This window comes from Acanthopagrus latus, chromosome 7 (genome assembly GCF_904848185.1).
Source record: "Acanthopagrus latus isolate v.2019 chromosome 7, fAcaLat1.1, whole genome shotgun sequence".
Taxonomy (NCBI): Eukaryota; Metazoa; Chordata; class Actinopteri; order Spariformes; family Sparidae; genus Acanthopagrus; species Acanthopagrus latus.
In genome coordinates this window covers 27712197-27727086 of record NC_051045.1, presented here as the reverse complement: position 1 = coordinate 27727086, position 14890 = coordinate 27712197, and the positions used below count along the sequence as shown (strand labels likewise).

Genomic DNA, 14890 nt, shown 5'->3' with positions numbered 1-14890 from the left:
GAGCTGCTACAACAGGCTGCCACCTAGTGTGGCGCCATACCTGGGGGGGTACTTTAATAATAAGCTGGACTGGACTAGAAACACTGAGGCGATCTACAAAAAGGGCCAAAGACGACTCTTTTTCCTAAGGAGGCTGGGGTCCTTTAACGTCTGCTGAGGATGTTCTACGAGTCTGTTGTGGCCAGTGAGATCTTCTCCGCTGTCACATACTGGGGCAGTGGGCTGAAGGTCGCAGATAACAACAGACTGAACAAACTGATCAGAAGGGCCGGTGATGTCATGGGGGAGGAGCTTGTTCACGCTAACGACCGTGGCAGAGAGAAGGATGCTGTCCAAGCTTCAGTCCATCTTGGATAATGTCACACACCCTCTCTATGACACACTGGCCCAGCAGATGAGCACATTCAGCAGAATACTCCTCTCACCCAGATGCACCACTGAGCACCACAGGAAATCATTCCTTCCTGTGGTCATTAAAATTTATAAAGCCTCCCTAAGCAAGTCAAACACCCCTCCCTCAGTAACCTGACTCAAACATGGACAGTCATTTCTTTTTTTGCACATCTCGCACATCATTTAACTCTCTCTCTCTCTCTCTCTCTCTCTCTCTCTCTATCTGTCTATCGATCAATAGATCGATCTATCTATCAACCAAAATTTTAAGATCAGTTGAAAAATTGCAAGAATTTACATTTTGCTGTCATCAGAATTTCATGACATTGACAACATGACATGTTCATTGACACAGATCTTTAATTTTGAGAGATGAACTAAGGATTTTGAGCAAGAGATTGGCACATACTGTTTTGCAAATGTTGAGGATGATTAGAGAAATATACCAAAGCGACTGAGAAAAACTGTAACAGTTTGCTGTGTGGTGAACTTTGAGACGTGGAGCTTAAGTGGAACTCCTCTTCATTCTCTTTCTATTCAAACCTTTTGCAGCTTGGACAAAAGGCATAGCTCAGGGGCTCTGATATTCAGGTCTGAATTTTAATCGTGAATTTTACATTGACTTTTGACCTGGCTTGAATTTTTGGATAAGAATTTTTGCCTGAAACAGCCTCAAACAGTGAACCTTATTTACCTTTTTACAATACTGTAAATATTAAAATTTTTGGTTTGAATTTCTTCTCCGAAACTACACAGTGCCTATTTAATGCTCTTTGGATTTCTTGTTGAAGGACTCAGGTTGGATTTTGTCCGACAGTCTGAAGGATGTGACCTCATACAGTTTCTTGAGTATTTTGTGTCAGTGCTGCTTCCACTCTGCTAACAGAGTGCAACAGTAGCTAACAGTAGTTTAGAAATGGAGTCCACTAACATAAATAAGTGATGGGCATTCAGCACAACACAGAAGTTCCACAGAGCTCCTTCAAGTACTGAACAGTAATAACTTTTCACAAAGAGGGATTCACTCACCTATAAGAAGTATTAATGGCCAGTAATAGTTTCCACAGTTGTGAGGTTTATTTCTAATAAAGAATGGAGATCGTTAGTTTGACCCTCATGACATGGCAGGGTGACTGCCATGTCATGAGGGTCAAGTAGTAGTTTCTAGTAGTAAGAAATGAGAAATATATGAGTAGGTTACACATTTATGAACTCAGCTTATCAACATCAGTGAATGCAGAACAAAAGTGAGCTATGGTGCTAATATGAAATCCCACATGAAGAAGTTAATATTGCAAATGTTAAAATGAAAAACATGGTGTGTGGATTTGATCAAATAAGAATAAAAAAATAAATAAGAGGTGTTACAGGCTTTGGAGTGTTCCAATTCAAGATGGTATGGGGAAATAACAGCACTGGATAGATAAAAGAATGTTAGTCAGATTCAACAATTATGAAGAAAAACAAATTAAGCTGGACTTGTGACTTCCTGAGAGAAGTCCAGTTCAAGGCACAACAGGATCAACTGGGATGACTGATCCACATCACACAGACTCCAGACCAAATGGTGGTGTCAAAGCTGCTCTGCACAGTAATTTATGATGACGTGTCATCCATTCCTCCAACAACACGTGCGTGCTCTCTCTGAAATTAAAAGTGCACTATGTAGCTTTTTGGGGGGGGGGGGGGGGACGGGACACATTTTAATGAGAAGAGAAAGATCTTCATTGACTGAATTGTTTCACCTAAACAAACTAAATAATCAAACTCTTTGTTTTCATGACTGAATAAACAAACTGACCTTAAAGGACAACACAATTCTTACTGTTTAACTGTGTTTATATGTGGTGGACCCTGCCACCACAGTGTTCTGACACCTTATTTTCCTCTGAGAACAGCTTATTTATTCAGTTATGGCAAAAATGATATTTCCGAGTTTGTGTCATTTCTTCATTAATACTGTACAAAATTGCATAGTGCTCCTTTAATGTCTCTCCCAAAAACAACTCAAGGCACAATGTAGAATTTATTCAAAACTGAAATGCCAAACTGAAATGAAAGAACAGCTGCAGTTGACCTAAGAGGCAGGCTGCTGGTCAGGCTTTTTCTACTTAAAAATATGTCATGTGAGAGGGTTTGAATGGAGTGTTCCTTTTAACCCAGTTCTCCACTATTGAGGAGATTTGTTATTATGTCCATTATATCTTAGAACACTGCTAATAAAGAACAAATTGTTCAGAGTTCTTTAAACAATGAAGGTAACACATCATTAAAACAAAAATAATTAATAGTGAAATGGACAGGTATTTGGTCTAGACTAGCCAGTGATGTGTGCCATCTTTGGGTGTTCAGGGATCCACGAAGGACACTGCTATGTAACGGACACCAGCGGTGGTCGGCAGGCCCTCATGGTAGTGAGTGAGGCGGCCTGGATGCATGAGGGCCCAGCCTTTGCGAGGGGCCTTGATGGAGCAGTCGTAGCGGAGGAACTTGCAACCGCCACCCTGTAGTCACAACAGAATAAGTATGAGTTTAATCCCTGTTGAAATCATGTGTTTGAAACAACTTTTAATATATGTATGGATATATTTATACAGGAGCTTGACAGAATCTTATGTAGATTATGTGTCTACTCTCAATATTTAGTAAGTGGACCAATAGTCAAGATCATTTTATCAAACTACTATGTTAGAGGATAAGTTTGTCCAAAAATAGAACCATCATTATCTCGATGGGTGAAGTTTCCAGCAAAACAGCACTGCAGAATTCTCCTACACACCTGAAGTAGATAGGGACAAACTAAAAACACAGAATGGCTTCAGACAGCTGGTCCAGTTCCTCAGTGAAGTCCAGAGGTATCAAATTAATTTCAAAAAGATGTTCACAACCTTTTAAGCCAAAATCACTATTGGTAATAGGGTAAAGGCTTCAATCATCCACTTCAATAAAGTCTGAGGTGGGTGCACGAGCTCAACCACACAAAGGTTTAATTAACATCTTTACATTTTAAAACATGTCCTCATCCACTTCAGCTGTTTTTTTTCTTTTAATGTGGAGATCCCGAAATGTTTTGTGGACTATAAAAACTTCACTGACCTTTGGCATGAGGGTGCATCAATGACTGATTTTTACATTTTTCTGTGAACTGTTCCCTTAAAAATACATTTTAGCACTCAACGTGGTTATGGCTGTATGACACAGTTCCCCCACTGTTGCCATTTTTAAGGGCGTGTATCTGAAATATCATATACAGTAAACTAGAAGAGGACTACTAGTGTGAATCAGGAGTTCCCCACATCCTTTTTTATCTGCCTTCAAAAAACTAACAATTGGCCTAAAAGCGGTACTTAATTTTCCACCTAAATTTCATGACAGAAGTCCAATGTAATGGGTCACATTTAGTTTTTCTACCATGTTAAGTCCATGAGAGGTGTGATTTATCACAGAAGTCAGATGAACCAATTTGAAATGCATTACTTTTATGTATAATACTGAATGATAAACACTTACATTTATGTAGATGTAGATGATGACATGTAATTATTTAATAAACACATTTTGCTTCATCAATAAGTCTACATTAGTTGAATTTAATCACACTAGTTACTTAATGTATACACAATGAGTGTCGGTGTTGTGATTTTAGTTCCCTAACCTTTCTTCTGTCTCTGCTTGCTTTTCAGGGGAAAGTCATTGTTGTACTTTTTATGAACAGTTCAAAAGAGCCTCTCAACATTCAGCTCTCCAACATTTCTTTGGAATAGTGATGGTAGTTTGACAAATCAGATAAATGCACATTTTTTTTCTATCCCCTTCTCTTGTTGATATCAATCAGTAGAGTGTCCTCTAGTGGACAAACTATGCAACGCCAACACTAATAACGTAGTTGAAGGGTGTTTCCTCCCTTTTTTAATTTTTTTTTTTTTTAAATATTCATTTATCGGCCAATATAAATGCCAATACTATCGCCCCGCCCATAAATTGGTCGGGCTCTAGTATCCATGATCAAATATTAAACATGTTTTATACCTTAAGAATACTAATATTCAGAAAAGTTAGCTTTAACCCTCCCAGAACTGTGCATTCTTACACACTGCATAACAAATCATCAGCTTCAGAGATGATAGATATTATATTTGGCAGTTGTTTTGTAAATTCCATGTGGCAGAAAAAAACAGTGTGGCCTAATGGCTGGTGTTTAGTCCAGTTTACTGGAGATGCAGGGAAACAACATGGATGCAACTATAAAAACAAGGCTCATAGTTTCAGCTTCATGTGCCATGCAAAGAAGACAGACCCATAAACACGGAGATGACATAAATGGAAAGTTTGAAAAACCAGGGATGTAGATGTACATGCCAGAAATATGATGGCAATCCATTTTCAGTTCCATGATTCTGATTTCAGCACCATTTTGTCCAACACTGTGTTGTTTGAGCTACTCTTACTATATTCAGAAACTTATATTTTCCATCTTAAACTAGGCAAAACAAAGCCTACTGACCTCCGGGTCTGTGTGCATTGTGTATGGATTACTGGCTCATCAGTGATTAGTTTGTGGTAACGTAATAAATAGTAATAATAGTGTCTAATTTGTGTTAATTTGCCCCTTTGTGTAGAATTGTCATATATTCAAAACAATTATTCTGATGGAGTGCTTATTGTTCTATACTAACGGTAGGAGTCGCCAAAGTCAGAATATTACAAATTCACCACACAGTGGCTTCATAAATGTTCCATGTCCTTTCACACGGGGCACCCTGTTGACTCACTTAGTTGACATATGTAGCATTCTGGGAACAATGATGCTTAAAGCCATACAGCAAAAAGGAGTTTTCCTGTGTTTCCTAACAGTTATGATCAAAGTTCCAAAAACGTTTAGCAAAATATTCAATGTCGTTCTTACTAATTTCTAAAAAAAGAAAAAGTCCACAATACTTCAACTGTATATATTTTATTACTCTACATGTAACAGTTTTGGAAATCTGAGTCTGGGCATGTTCAGTGTCTATCTTCCCCAAAGGCTAACTCCAAACTCTAAATTTAAGTAAATAAGAATTGTTTATTGGTTTGTGAGGTGTTGTCTTGATCAGCTGCAGGGGTAATAGGATTATAGGTTGAGTAAATAAAGTTTCATGCTTAGTGACTGCGCTCTGTAGACCATGAACTAGACGTTGAAAATGTCACATTTCTACTGACCTCTGAACACACTCACCTGATAATCAGGGCCCAGCTGATTAAGTGCAATGTTAATAGTGAATGTGGAGGCGTCATGGTGTGGTCTCAAAGAGGGCTGCTCATCTGGTTTATATCTAACTATAAAGGCCAAGTCAAACTGAGCCTGCAAACACACAGACAGAAAGGAGTCATGCAAGCATTCACATAGAAACTGCTCATCCGGAGTGTGTGTACACCTCTCGCAGCTCCTACTAAATAAAGAAAAGCCTCAGCTCGGTTCCCGGTCAAGCATTCAGCGATGATAACAGATGGAGCAGAGAAGCAGAGAGAGACGTGCAGATCACCTGCATCATCATGTCCTGTAGCTTCTATTGCCTGCCAGCTCCTCATCATTTACCTGGTAGTCAATGCCTTTGCTGTTGAGAGCTATGTTAACAGTGAATGTGGAGGCGTCGTGGTGAGGGACGAGCAGGGGCTGCTCGTCAGGTTTGTACCTCACCACAAAGTTCAAGGGAGTGTCACACTGATGAGAGAAGACATGTTGATCAGCAGAGTACACAGACAGCAGCAGCATTGGAGCCAATGAGAGGCCTGCAACTGATGGGCACTGTCATTTTCAGTTAGTCAACACATCAAAGGATTGTTCAGTTAGTCTATGGAATATCATGTATATGTGTAATTAGACAGTGTAATCCTGACATGAATTTTTCATATCATCCAATGCCTATCATATATGATGATATATATATCCATGATAATATCCTGATAATCCCAAAAATAGTATTCTTAAAATTAAAACTGCACTAAAACAAACTGGAAACATGTTATGTTTTGTTATAAGTACATTCATTGCCTCACAGACAGGAAATTCTTTTTAATGAGAGACGATCAATCATACAATCTTACAATCATACAGTCTTTAAGCATTCAACCCTGCATGAGACTCTGCTCTTGTTTTAGTGTTTTATTGTTTTTACTGTTTTAACATTGTTATCGTTTTATCCATCCATCCATCCATTTTCTTCCGCTTATCCAGGCCACGGGAGCAGCTGTCTGAGCAGGGACACCCAGACTTCCCTCTCCCCAGACACTTCCTCTAGCTCCTCCGGGAGGATCCCAAGGCGTTCCCAGGCCAGCCGAGTGACAAAGTCCTGGGTCTTCCTGGGGGTCTCCTCCCGGTGGGGCATGCCAGAAACACCTCTCAAGGAAGGCGTCCAGGGGGCATCCGATACAGATGCCCGAGCCACCTCAGCTGGCTCCTCTCGATGTGGAGGAACAGCTCTACTCCAAGCTCCTCCCGGGTGACAGAGCTCCTCACTGCATCTCTAAAGGAACGCCCGGCCACCATGCGGAGGAAACTCATTTCAGCCACTTGTATCCGGGATCTTATTCATAGGTGAGGGTAGGAATGTAGATTGACCGGTAGATTGAGAGCTTCGCCTTTCGGCTCGGCTCTCTCTTCACCACGACAGACCAATACAATGACCACATTTCAGCGGCTGCTGCACCGATCTGCCTATCAATCTTGCGCTCCATCCTTCTCTCACTTGTGAACAAGACCTCAAGATATGAAAACTCCTCCACTTGAGGCAGGAACTCTCCCCCAACCCAGAGGGTGCAAGCCACCTTTTTCCCATCGAGAACCTTGGAGGTTCATCCCAGCTACTTCACACTTGGCTGCAAACCACCCCAGGACATGCTGGAGGTCCTGGCTCGAAGGAGCCAACAAGACAACATCATCTACAAGATGAAATCCAGTGGCTCCCAAACCAGACCCCCTCTGGCCCCTTACTGCTCCTAGAAATTCTTTCCATAAAAATAATGAACAGAACCGGTGACAAAGGGCAGCCCTGCCGTACTCCAACATGCACCAGGAACAGGTCTGACTTATTGCCAGCAATGCGAACCAGGCTCCTGCTCTGTACAGCCCTTGGCAGAGGGCCTCCGACCCCGTACTCCCAAAGCACCTCCCACAGAATGCCAAAGGGGCACGGTCGAATGCCTTCTCCAAGTCCACAAAAAACATGTGGGCTGGTTGGGCAAACTCCCATGAACCCTCGAGCACCCTGTGGAGGGTATAAAGCTGGTCCAGTGTTCCACGGCCAGGACGAAAACTGCATTGTTCCTCCTGGATCCAAGGTTCGACTATCGGCCAAATTCCCCTCTCCAGTTCCCCAGGAATACTTTCCAAGGGAGGCTGAGGCGTGTGATCCCCCTGATAGCTGGAACACACCTTCCGATCCCCCTTTTTGAATACAGGGACCACCACCCGTCTGCCAATCCAGAGGCACTGTCCCCAACTGCCACGCAATGCTGCAGAGACGTATCAGACAAGATAGCCCTACAACATCCAGAGACTTGAGGTACTCAGGGCGGATCTCATCCACTCCCGGTTCTTTGCCACTAAGGAGCTTCTGAACTACCTCAGTGACTTCGGCTTGGGTGATGAATGAATCAACCTCTGAGTCCCCAGTCTCTGCTTCCTCGATGGAAGGCATGTAAGTGGGACTGAGGAGATCCTCAAAGTATTACTTTCACCACGCAATGATATCTCCAGTCAAGGTCAACAGCTCCCCACCACCACTGTAAACAGCATTGGTGGGGGGCTGCTTCCCCTTCCTGAGGCACCTGATGGTTTGCCAGAATTTCCTTGAGGCCCACCCAGACCCAAGCCTTTGCTTCCACGACCACCCATGCTGCTGCATGCTTGGACTGCCGGTACTCGTCAGCTGCCTCAGGAGTCCCCCGAGCCAACCAGGCTTGATAGGAGTCCTTCTTCAGCTTGACAGCATCCCTTACTTCCGGTGTCCAACACGGGTTCAGGGATTGCCACCATGACAGGCACTGGAGACCTCACAGCCACAGCTTCAAACAGCCACGTCAACAATGGAAGTGGAGAACATGGCCCATTTGGACTCAATGTCCCCAGCCTCCCTGGGATCTGGTCAAAGCTCTCCTGGGGGACCTCCCCGACAGAGAGTTCCGCCAGATGTTCCAAGCAGACCCCCACAATAAAAAGTTTGGATCTGACAAGTCTGTTCAGCTTCCCCCCCCTGCCAGCGGATCCAACTAACCACCGGGTGTTGATCAGTTGACAGCTCAGCCCCTCTCTTCACCTGAGTGTCCAAGAAATATGGTCAGAGGTGTCCTGGTGCCATGTGCACTGATGGACACCCTTACGCTTGAACATGGTGTTCATTATGGACAAACTGTGACTAGCACAGAAGTCCAGCAACAGAGCACCCTTCAGGTTCAGATAGGGAAGGCCGTTCCTCCTAATCACACCCCTCCAGGTAACACTGTCCACCCGGTAGAACGACAGAGTCCCTGGTTGGAGCACCCTCCAGTACCCCTCCCAGGGCCTCCAAGAAGGCCGGGTAAGCTGAAACTACAGTGAGAGACCTATCCCCAACCAAGAAGGCGCAGGGAGATGACCCTCTCGTTCACCGGGGAAAACTCCAACACATGGCGGCTGAGCTGGGGAGCTATAAGCAAGCACACACCAGCACACCGCCTCTCACCGCGGGCAACTCCAGAGTGTATGAGAGTCCAGTCTCTCTCTGCCCCCCGAACCCTTAGTGTGAGTGGTTTTGATCACGATAAAATCTTCTGTAATGCATTTATGGTAACATTGTCAGTGTACTGGTGCTACCACAGTGTTGTTCGTTGTGGCTAAAACACTTAAGTCTTCCTGTTGATGCCTTTTAGCAGTGCAATGCTCTGGTTCCCTGTCAGTGTTTCTCCACACAGGGTAGGAGCTGACATTCATCTAATGCAGGTGGCACACTAAAAAGTATCTCACCTAACCCCACATCAAAACTTTTCTATCAAGAAAAGAAGGTAGATGTTCAACCCAGGGATCATTTTTAAGAGGAGGGATTAGATGAATTTTCTCTCAACTCAGACTTATTCTATTTCCATCCCATAGGAATGTGTGACAATGATGGTGTTCAGAAGTCTCACCTTGGTGTAGTAACCAGGATACATTTTCTCTGTTATTGGAGCTATGTACTCCAGTAAGAATTTGTGCCAATTCTTTTCAAAGTTGATTTGATTCATGTGGATATCAACTGTGGGAACATTCTCATAGCCACCTTGGATCCTGGGGTCCTGACAAACAAGAAAATAAGTCAGTTTTGAAATAAATCTTGAGTCGTTAAACATCAAACCCTCCTGATTCTGCTGCAAAATGCTCAAACAAATAAATACAAATAATATGATAACATACCTGATTGCGTCCTCCTGACCACTGACCAAAGTGTTCCATTTCTTCAACAATGTGGTCACAAGCAACATCAGAGAATACTGGGAACCAGTACACATCAGGACAAGGCTGGGGGACAGAAAACATGTCACAATTCAGCCACCGAGTGACATAACATAAGAAATCACAGGATAGAATGAGATGAAAAAATTGATCTTAAACATAAAATTACTCTGTAAATACCCTAATTCTGAATTTAAAGCATTCACTTGTCTTAAAAAATTACATTGCAAACAAGTGGTTAAATGTGCAACAGAAGTTGTCCCTTTTTACAGGTAGACTTCAGTGCAAACTCTTCTATCAATACACAAATTGTAAAGATGTGCATATTGATCTAATTGCAGCAGGGTGTGTTTATTTATAGCCTACCATTAGCTTTTACTTTAGCCAAATTCACCTATGCTTCAAAAATCATAAAAGTGGTGTTCATCTGTGAATGAAGAAAACACAAGTATCAAAAGTAGCATAATCTTGTGTTTGACAATTTTTTTGTGCAATAAACTACACTCCATTTGAAAATCCTAAAGCCCTTTTGTCAATGAAACCAGGGCGATGCTACCCTAAAGAAATGTGTCATCCCTGCCGCACTCTATAGTACAGCAATATAACACAGAGTGCAACTGAATAGAATATGATATTGTATAATATAGTGAAGTGTTACTGTTAGTCTAATATATGATAGATGCTAAGTCAAGTATTGTTTGATGATTGTTGTTCAACAAAAACTGCACTATTATGCATTTATAGACAAACAAAGAACTCAATCATTGTTTTGTTTTTAAATCCTTGTGATTTAATAACATTTAGTTTTGTAACCTTGTTATGTACAGAATCCACTGTAGCTATGACTCTTTTTTATATTAAGTGTCAAAAGCTGACTTTGTATTTTTTTATTCTGCAGTGACACACAAGTTTAAATGACTTCCATTCTTTCCATTGAAAAACACCAACCTGCATTTTTACCAGATATTAATGCAAACAACTTGTGTAATCTGTCTGTCTGTAGGTCAACTGGTATTACAACTTACAGTTTCAATGAGCTTGTCTTTCATGATATGAGTGTAGTTCTCATGAATGTAACGCTCCTGCCAGTCCTGAAAAAACAAAAACACACAAATACAGAACACGTTTACAGTGTCTCCTAATTACACAATTCATGTGTTTACTATGCTGCATGTAACACCTTCATAGTTTTTACTTACACTGATAAATACAGACAATGACAATGCTACTACAATTCTACCTCCACCAGCATTACCGCCATTTTCACAATGACCACAATTACGACCTGGCACTAACATCTGTACCGAGTGATCTGATCATAAGTGGACATCTCTAAGTCCGTAGGTACACACCTGGCATTAACATGCGTCTCAGGTGACCACATTAAACATGACATTACATGAAGGCCCAAATAATAATAATACAATTATTATTATTATTATTATTATTATTATTATTATTATTATTATTATTATCATTATTATTATAATTATCATTATTATAATTATTATAATTATCATTATTATAATTATTATCATTATTATTATAATATCAATAATAATACTTGTAGACTTTAATCAAAGCTCTTCTCAGCTAATCTCCAATGACCTTATTAACCGCCACTGAAGTAAAAAAGCATGAGCACCACACACTGACACCAAATCTAAGACTGATCATAGTCATAATAACAGTGCAAAGTAGACGTTTTCTCACCACTGGGTTTTCAAAGATCTGCCACAAGTCATTATGAAGATGGTCAGTCGGATAGTTTTCCGTTGACAGGATGCGACCAAAAGTGTGCATATTGGTTACATACATGAAGATTCCCTGAGAGGAGGATTCAACAGGTGAATATTATAATGGATAATATTATATTTACAGTTATAAACATTTACATTTCATTAGGCCTTTAATCAAGCAAGGTTAAAACAGAGATATAAAAAAACACAATTAAAATATAAAGAAAAGAAACAATTAGCTTAATTAATTATTTAGTATATATTATTATTTATAATTAATTAGTCCATTAAGTCAACATGGAAGCACTTCCTTTCTCTCACTGACCTTGTTGCGAATATTGTGGCAGTACGCCATGTCAGGGTCTAAAATGTGTGAGTTAAAGAGCTCGGAGTCTGTGAGCTCTGACCGAAGGAGGCTGCCCTTTACCAGGTACACACTGGACACATATGGGACATTCCACACACCCCTGAAAAACAAGACAATCTTAGAAAATCCAACATACCAACCCTAGGATCTAATAAGGAACAGATATTAGAGTTCTGTAAATTCTCAAATAGTGAGACAGAACCAGGTCTGTATTAGAGACAGGACTCTTGCCTCTGTTTTAGAGGAATATTTCATTGAATGTTAGTGGGAAGCCTGTGTGAACAATTTCTTTGCCTGGGGCCAAGAAGGTTCTAAGAATGTTTTTAGCCCTGGACTAAGTTCGGTGTGAAAAGCCCTTTAGACTGCACGTTTATTTAAGCTACGCTCTAATGCATGCTAGTGAGCTGACTGGTTAAAATACTGGCATACGGCTGGCATACTGGCATATAGCTGTATGCCTTGCTAGTGTCATAGCCCAGTATGCACTGAACACCCAAGCTACTCACTCACTAACTGATGTATTTTGGCATTTATATTGTGACTTTTATATAAATGCTGTGTTCATTTGTCCTTCACATTATCATCAAAATGAATTTGATTATAAAAACTAATTATAAATAAAAATGTACCACAAAAACTGTGTCTGCAGTTACTATGCCTACCCTAACCCTATACTGCAACACACAAATAAGATGTGCAACTGACAAAATGTATGGGGTTTGGCCAAGACTATATAGAATCTGATTGAATACAATCTAATGATTGAAGACTGAGAAATCAACAGTTTTCATCAGTTTAAACCAGACTTAAATTGTGCTGCTAATTTTTAGTTAGCTACAACAAACAGGAAGAGATAGACTAGATTAGCTAAAAACTAGCAAAGACAAAATGTAAACTAGCTGACAAAATTAAGACTGTTGTGTTAAAAAGAGACAGCAGAATTGTGAGTTTGCCATGACTCTGTGTTTCTATCTGTTGTACTGATTTTGCTTGATTTACCATGTGAGTGACGGGTAATTTCACCCTCCTCAGTTTTGTTACCCAGTATTTGAGAATTAATGGTAGGTTATGACTTCAACAGAATGTATATTTTACTAAGGCCCTGAATAGAACCACATGTTAACAATTGTGGAAAAATGAAAAAAGTCTTTCGAGAACAACTTACACTCTACGGCCTTGAACTATGTCCACATAGTCCTCAGACCTGGCATAGTAGCCATCTACACTGAGGGCTCCCCAGAAGTTGCTCCACAGTCGACCAACTCGAGTTATCATCGGGGCCACAATAGGACTAAAAAGCAATGGAAGCACTGTTACTATATTTCTTCTATCTGGCCAATTACAGTTAGTAAAACCATAACTCATGCAAATAGCAGCGCCAAGACATCTGCTAACACAAGATTATCATCAATACTTCAATACTGATAAATATACTTGCAGGTTTTGCTCAATTAGAATTTTGAGTGTGTTCTCTTCCTTTAAGACCACTTCAATGTCAATGCTTAAGAAATAGTCACAGTCCTTGTCCTTCCGGCACATATCACTGAAAGGAAGGAAAGACACAAGATGTTTGTTAAACAAAAAACAAGAACAGTACTGGCACATGCTCTGCATATACGGTGTGAATGTCAACATGTTTATTGGTTGGCTCAGTTTTTTGATAAATATTTCTAACTCAAGATATGGCATCCAGTTGACCACTGGTTAGATGGAACTCACAAGCCCAGGTTGCGGGACGCAGGTCCGTCCACCCCCTCTTCAGGCCCGATGAACTTGACGTCTTGATAAAGGTTTCCATGATTGTGAAGAAAAGAGCTGACATGATTCTCATGATGAACTTCCTGCAGGGGAGGAACAAATAAACAGAGAGTCTGGGTCACTACAGAGAAATAGAGCAAAAGACAGTGAGATTGGATTTACGATCAAACTTATTATTACTGTGCATGTTTGCACAGACATTATTTTTATCTATAGATGAGAGTCAACTCTGTTTAATTTTCAAGCTTTTATTTTGATGACCTGTTTGAGTGTTTTATAATATGGCTGAACGGAGGCATTAATAAGCATAAACAACAGGTCTATCCACTTTTGAGCATCAACCTGTTAAACACTTGCCTTTTTTGCTTGGTTTTCAATTGCAATTTACAGGCTTTTGGCACAGTCGCTCACTACATAGCCTTAGCAAGACATGCTATGTACTGGACATTATCTTCAGAATAGGAAAAAAATAGAACCCCAGTTAAAACAACCACTGAGGCCATACAAGTATGTGTTTCTGAGTTTATAAATATCCATTTTCGACCAAAGCAAACCAAGTGCTGGTTCTGCTGTTGAAATGCAAAGAACTGGTTTCAGAGTAGGCACTTTTTGGCACCTTGGCCAAAAAGTGGTTAAAATGCACCTGACCACTGAGGGTGAAAATCGAATACAAACAGACAGCAGCAAACAGGGCCAACTAGCCTATAAATGACACCAAAACATGGTGAAGACTCCATATACTCTCTAATTACATGATTGTTTGGTACAAGCATTTATCTGTCAGTGTGGTAACAGCATTTAGGGACTTCACAAAACAGAAAATCTACCTGTATGCGGTGCCGGGCGGGGGCTGTTTCAGACTGTGATACATATCCGGAGGTAAAAGCATATCCTAAAAGGAGTGATTTGGGGATTTTATGAATCAATATTAGTTCATTCAAATGAAGGTTGGTTTGAAAATCAGAAAAAGTATTTTATAAACACAGTTTACTGTTAGAGCTTTTATTCTAATTGATTAATTTTGACAAAAGTTTCATCATTTGGGTTAATTATTTTTTTTGTTTAAGTCTGTCATATTCATACCCTGTCCACAAGTGCAGTTTACAGCTGTTAATTTCTTTTATAATAATAATAATAATAATAATAATAATAATAATAATAATAATAATAATAATAATAATAATAATA

General features: G+C 40.4%; 1 protein-coding gene across 1 annotated transcript in view; it reads right to left on the bottom strand.

Annotated features, from left to right (window-relative positions):
• Positions 1-2400: 2400 nt before the first annotated feature.
• Positions 2401-14890, bottom strand: part of plod1a (procollagen-lysine, 2-oxoglutarate 5-dioxygenase 1a) — a 46669-nt gene continuing 34179 nt past the window's right edge. The window contains exons 10-19 of the mRNA XM_037103888.1: positions 13664-13785; positions 13383-13487; positions 13110-13235; positions 11903-12044; positions 11552-11665; positions 10864-10929; positions 9800-9904; positions 9535-9681; positions 5609-5734; positions 2401-2897 (exon numbers count right to left, since the gene is read on the bottom strand). Coding sequence (XP_036959783.1) covers positions 2742-2897; positions 5609-5734; positions 9535-9681; positions 9800-9904; positions 10864-10929; positions 11552-11665; positions 11903-12044; positions 13110-13235; positions 13383-13487; positions 13664-13785 — 1209 coding nt within the window. The 3' untranslated portion in view covers positions 2401-2741. The remainder of the gene's footprint in view (positions 2898-5608; positions 5735-9534; positions 9682-9799; positions 9905-10863; positions 10930-11551; positions 11666-11902; positions 12045-13109; positions 13236-13382; positions 13488-13663; positions 13786-14890) is intronic.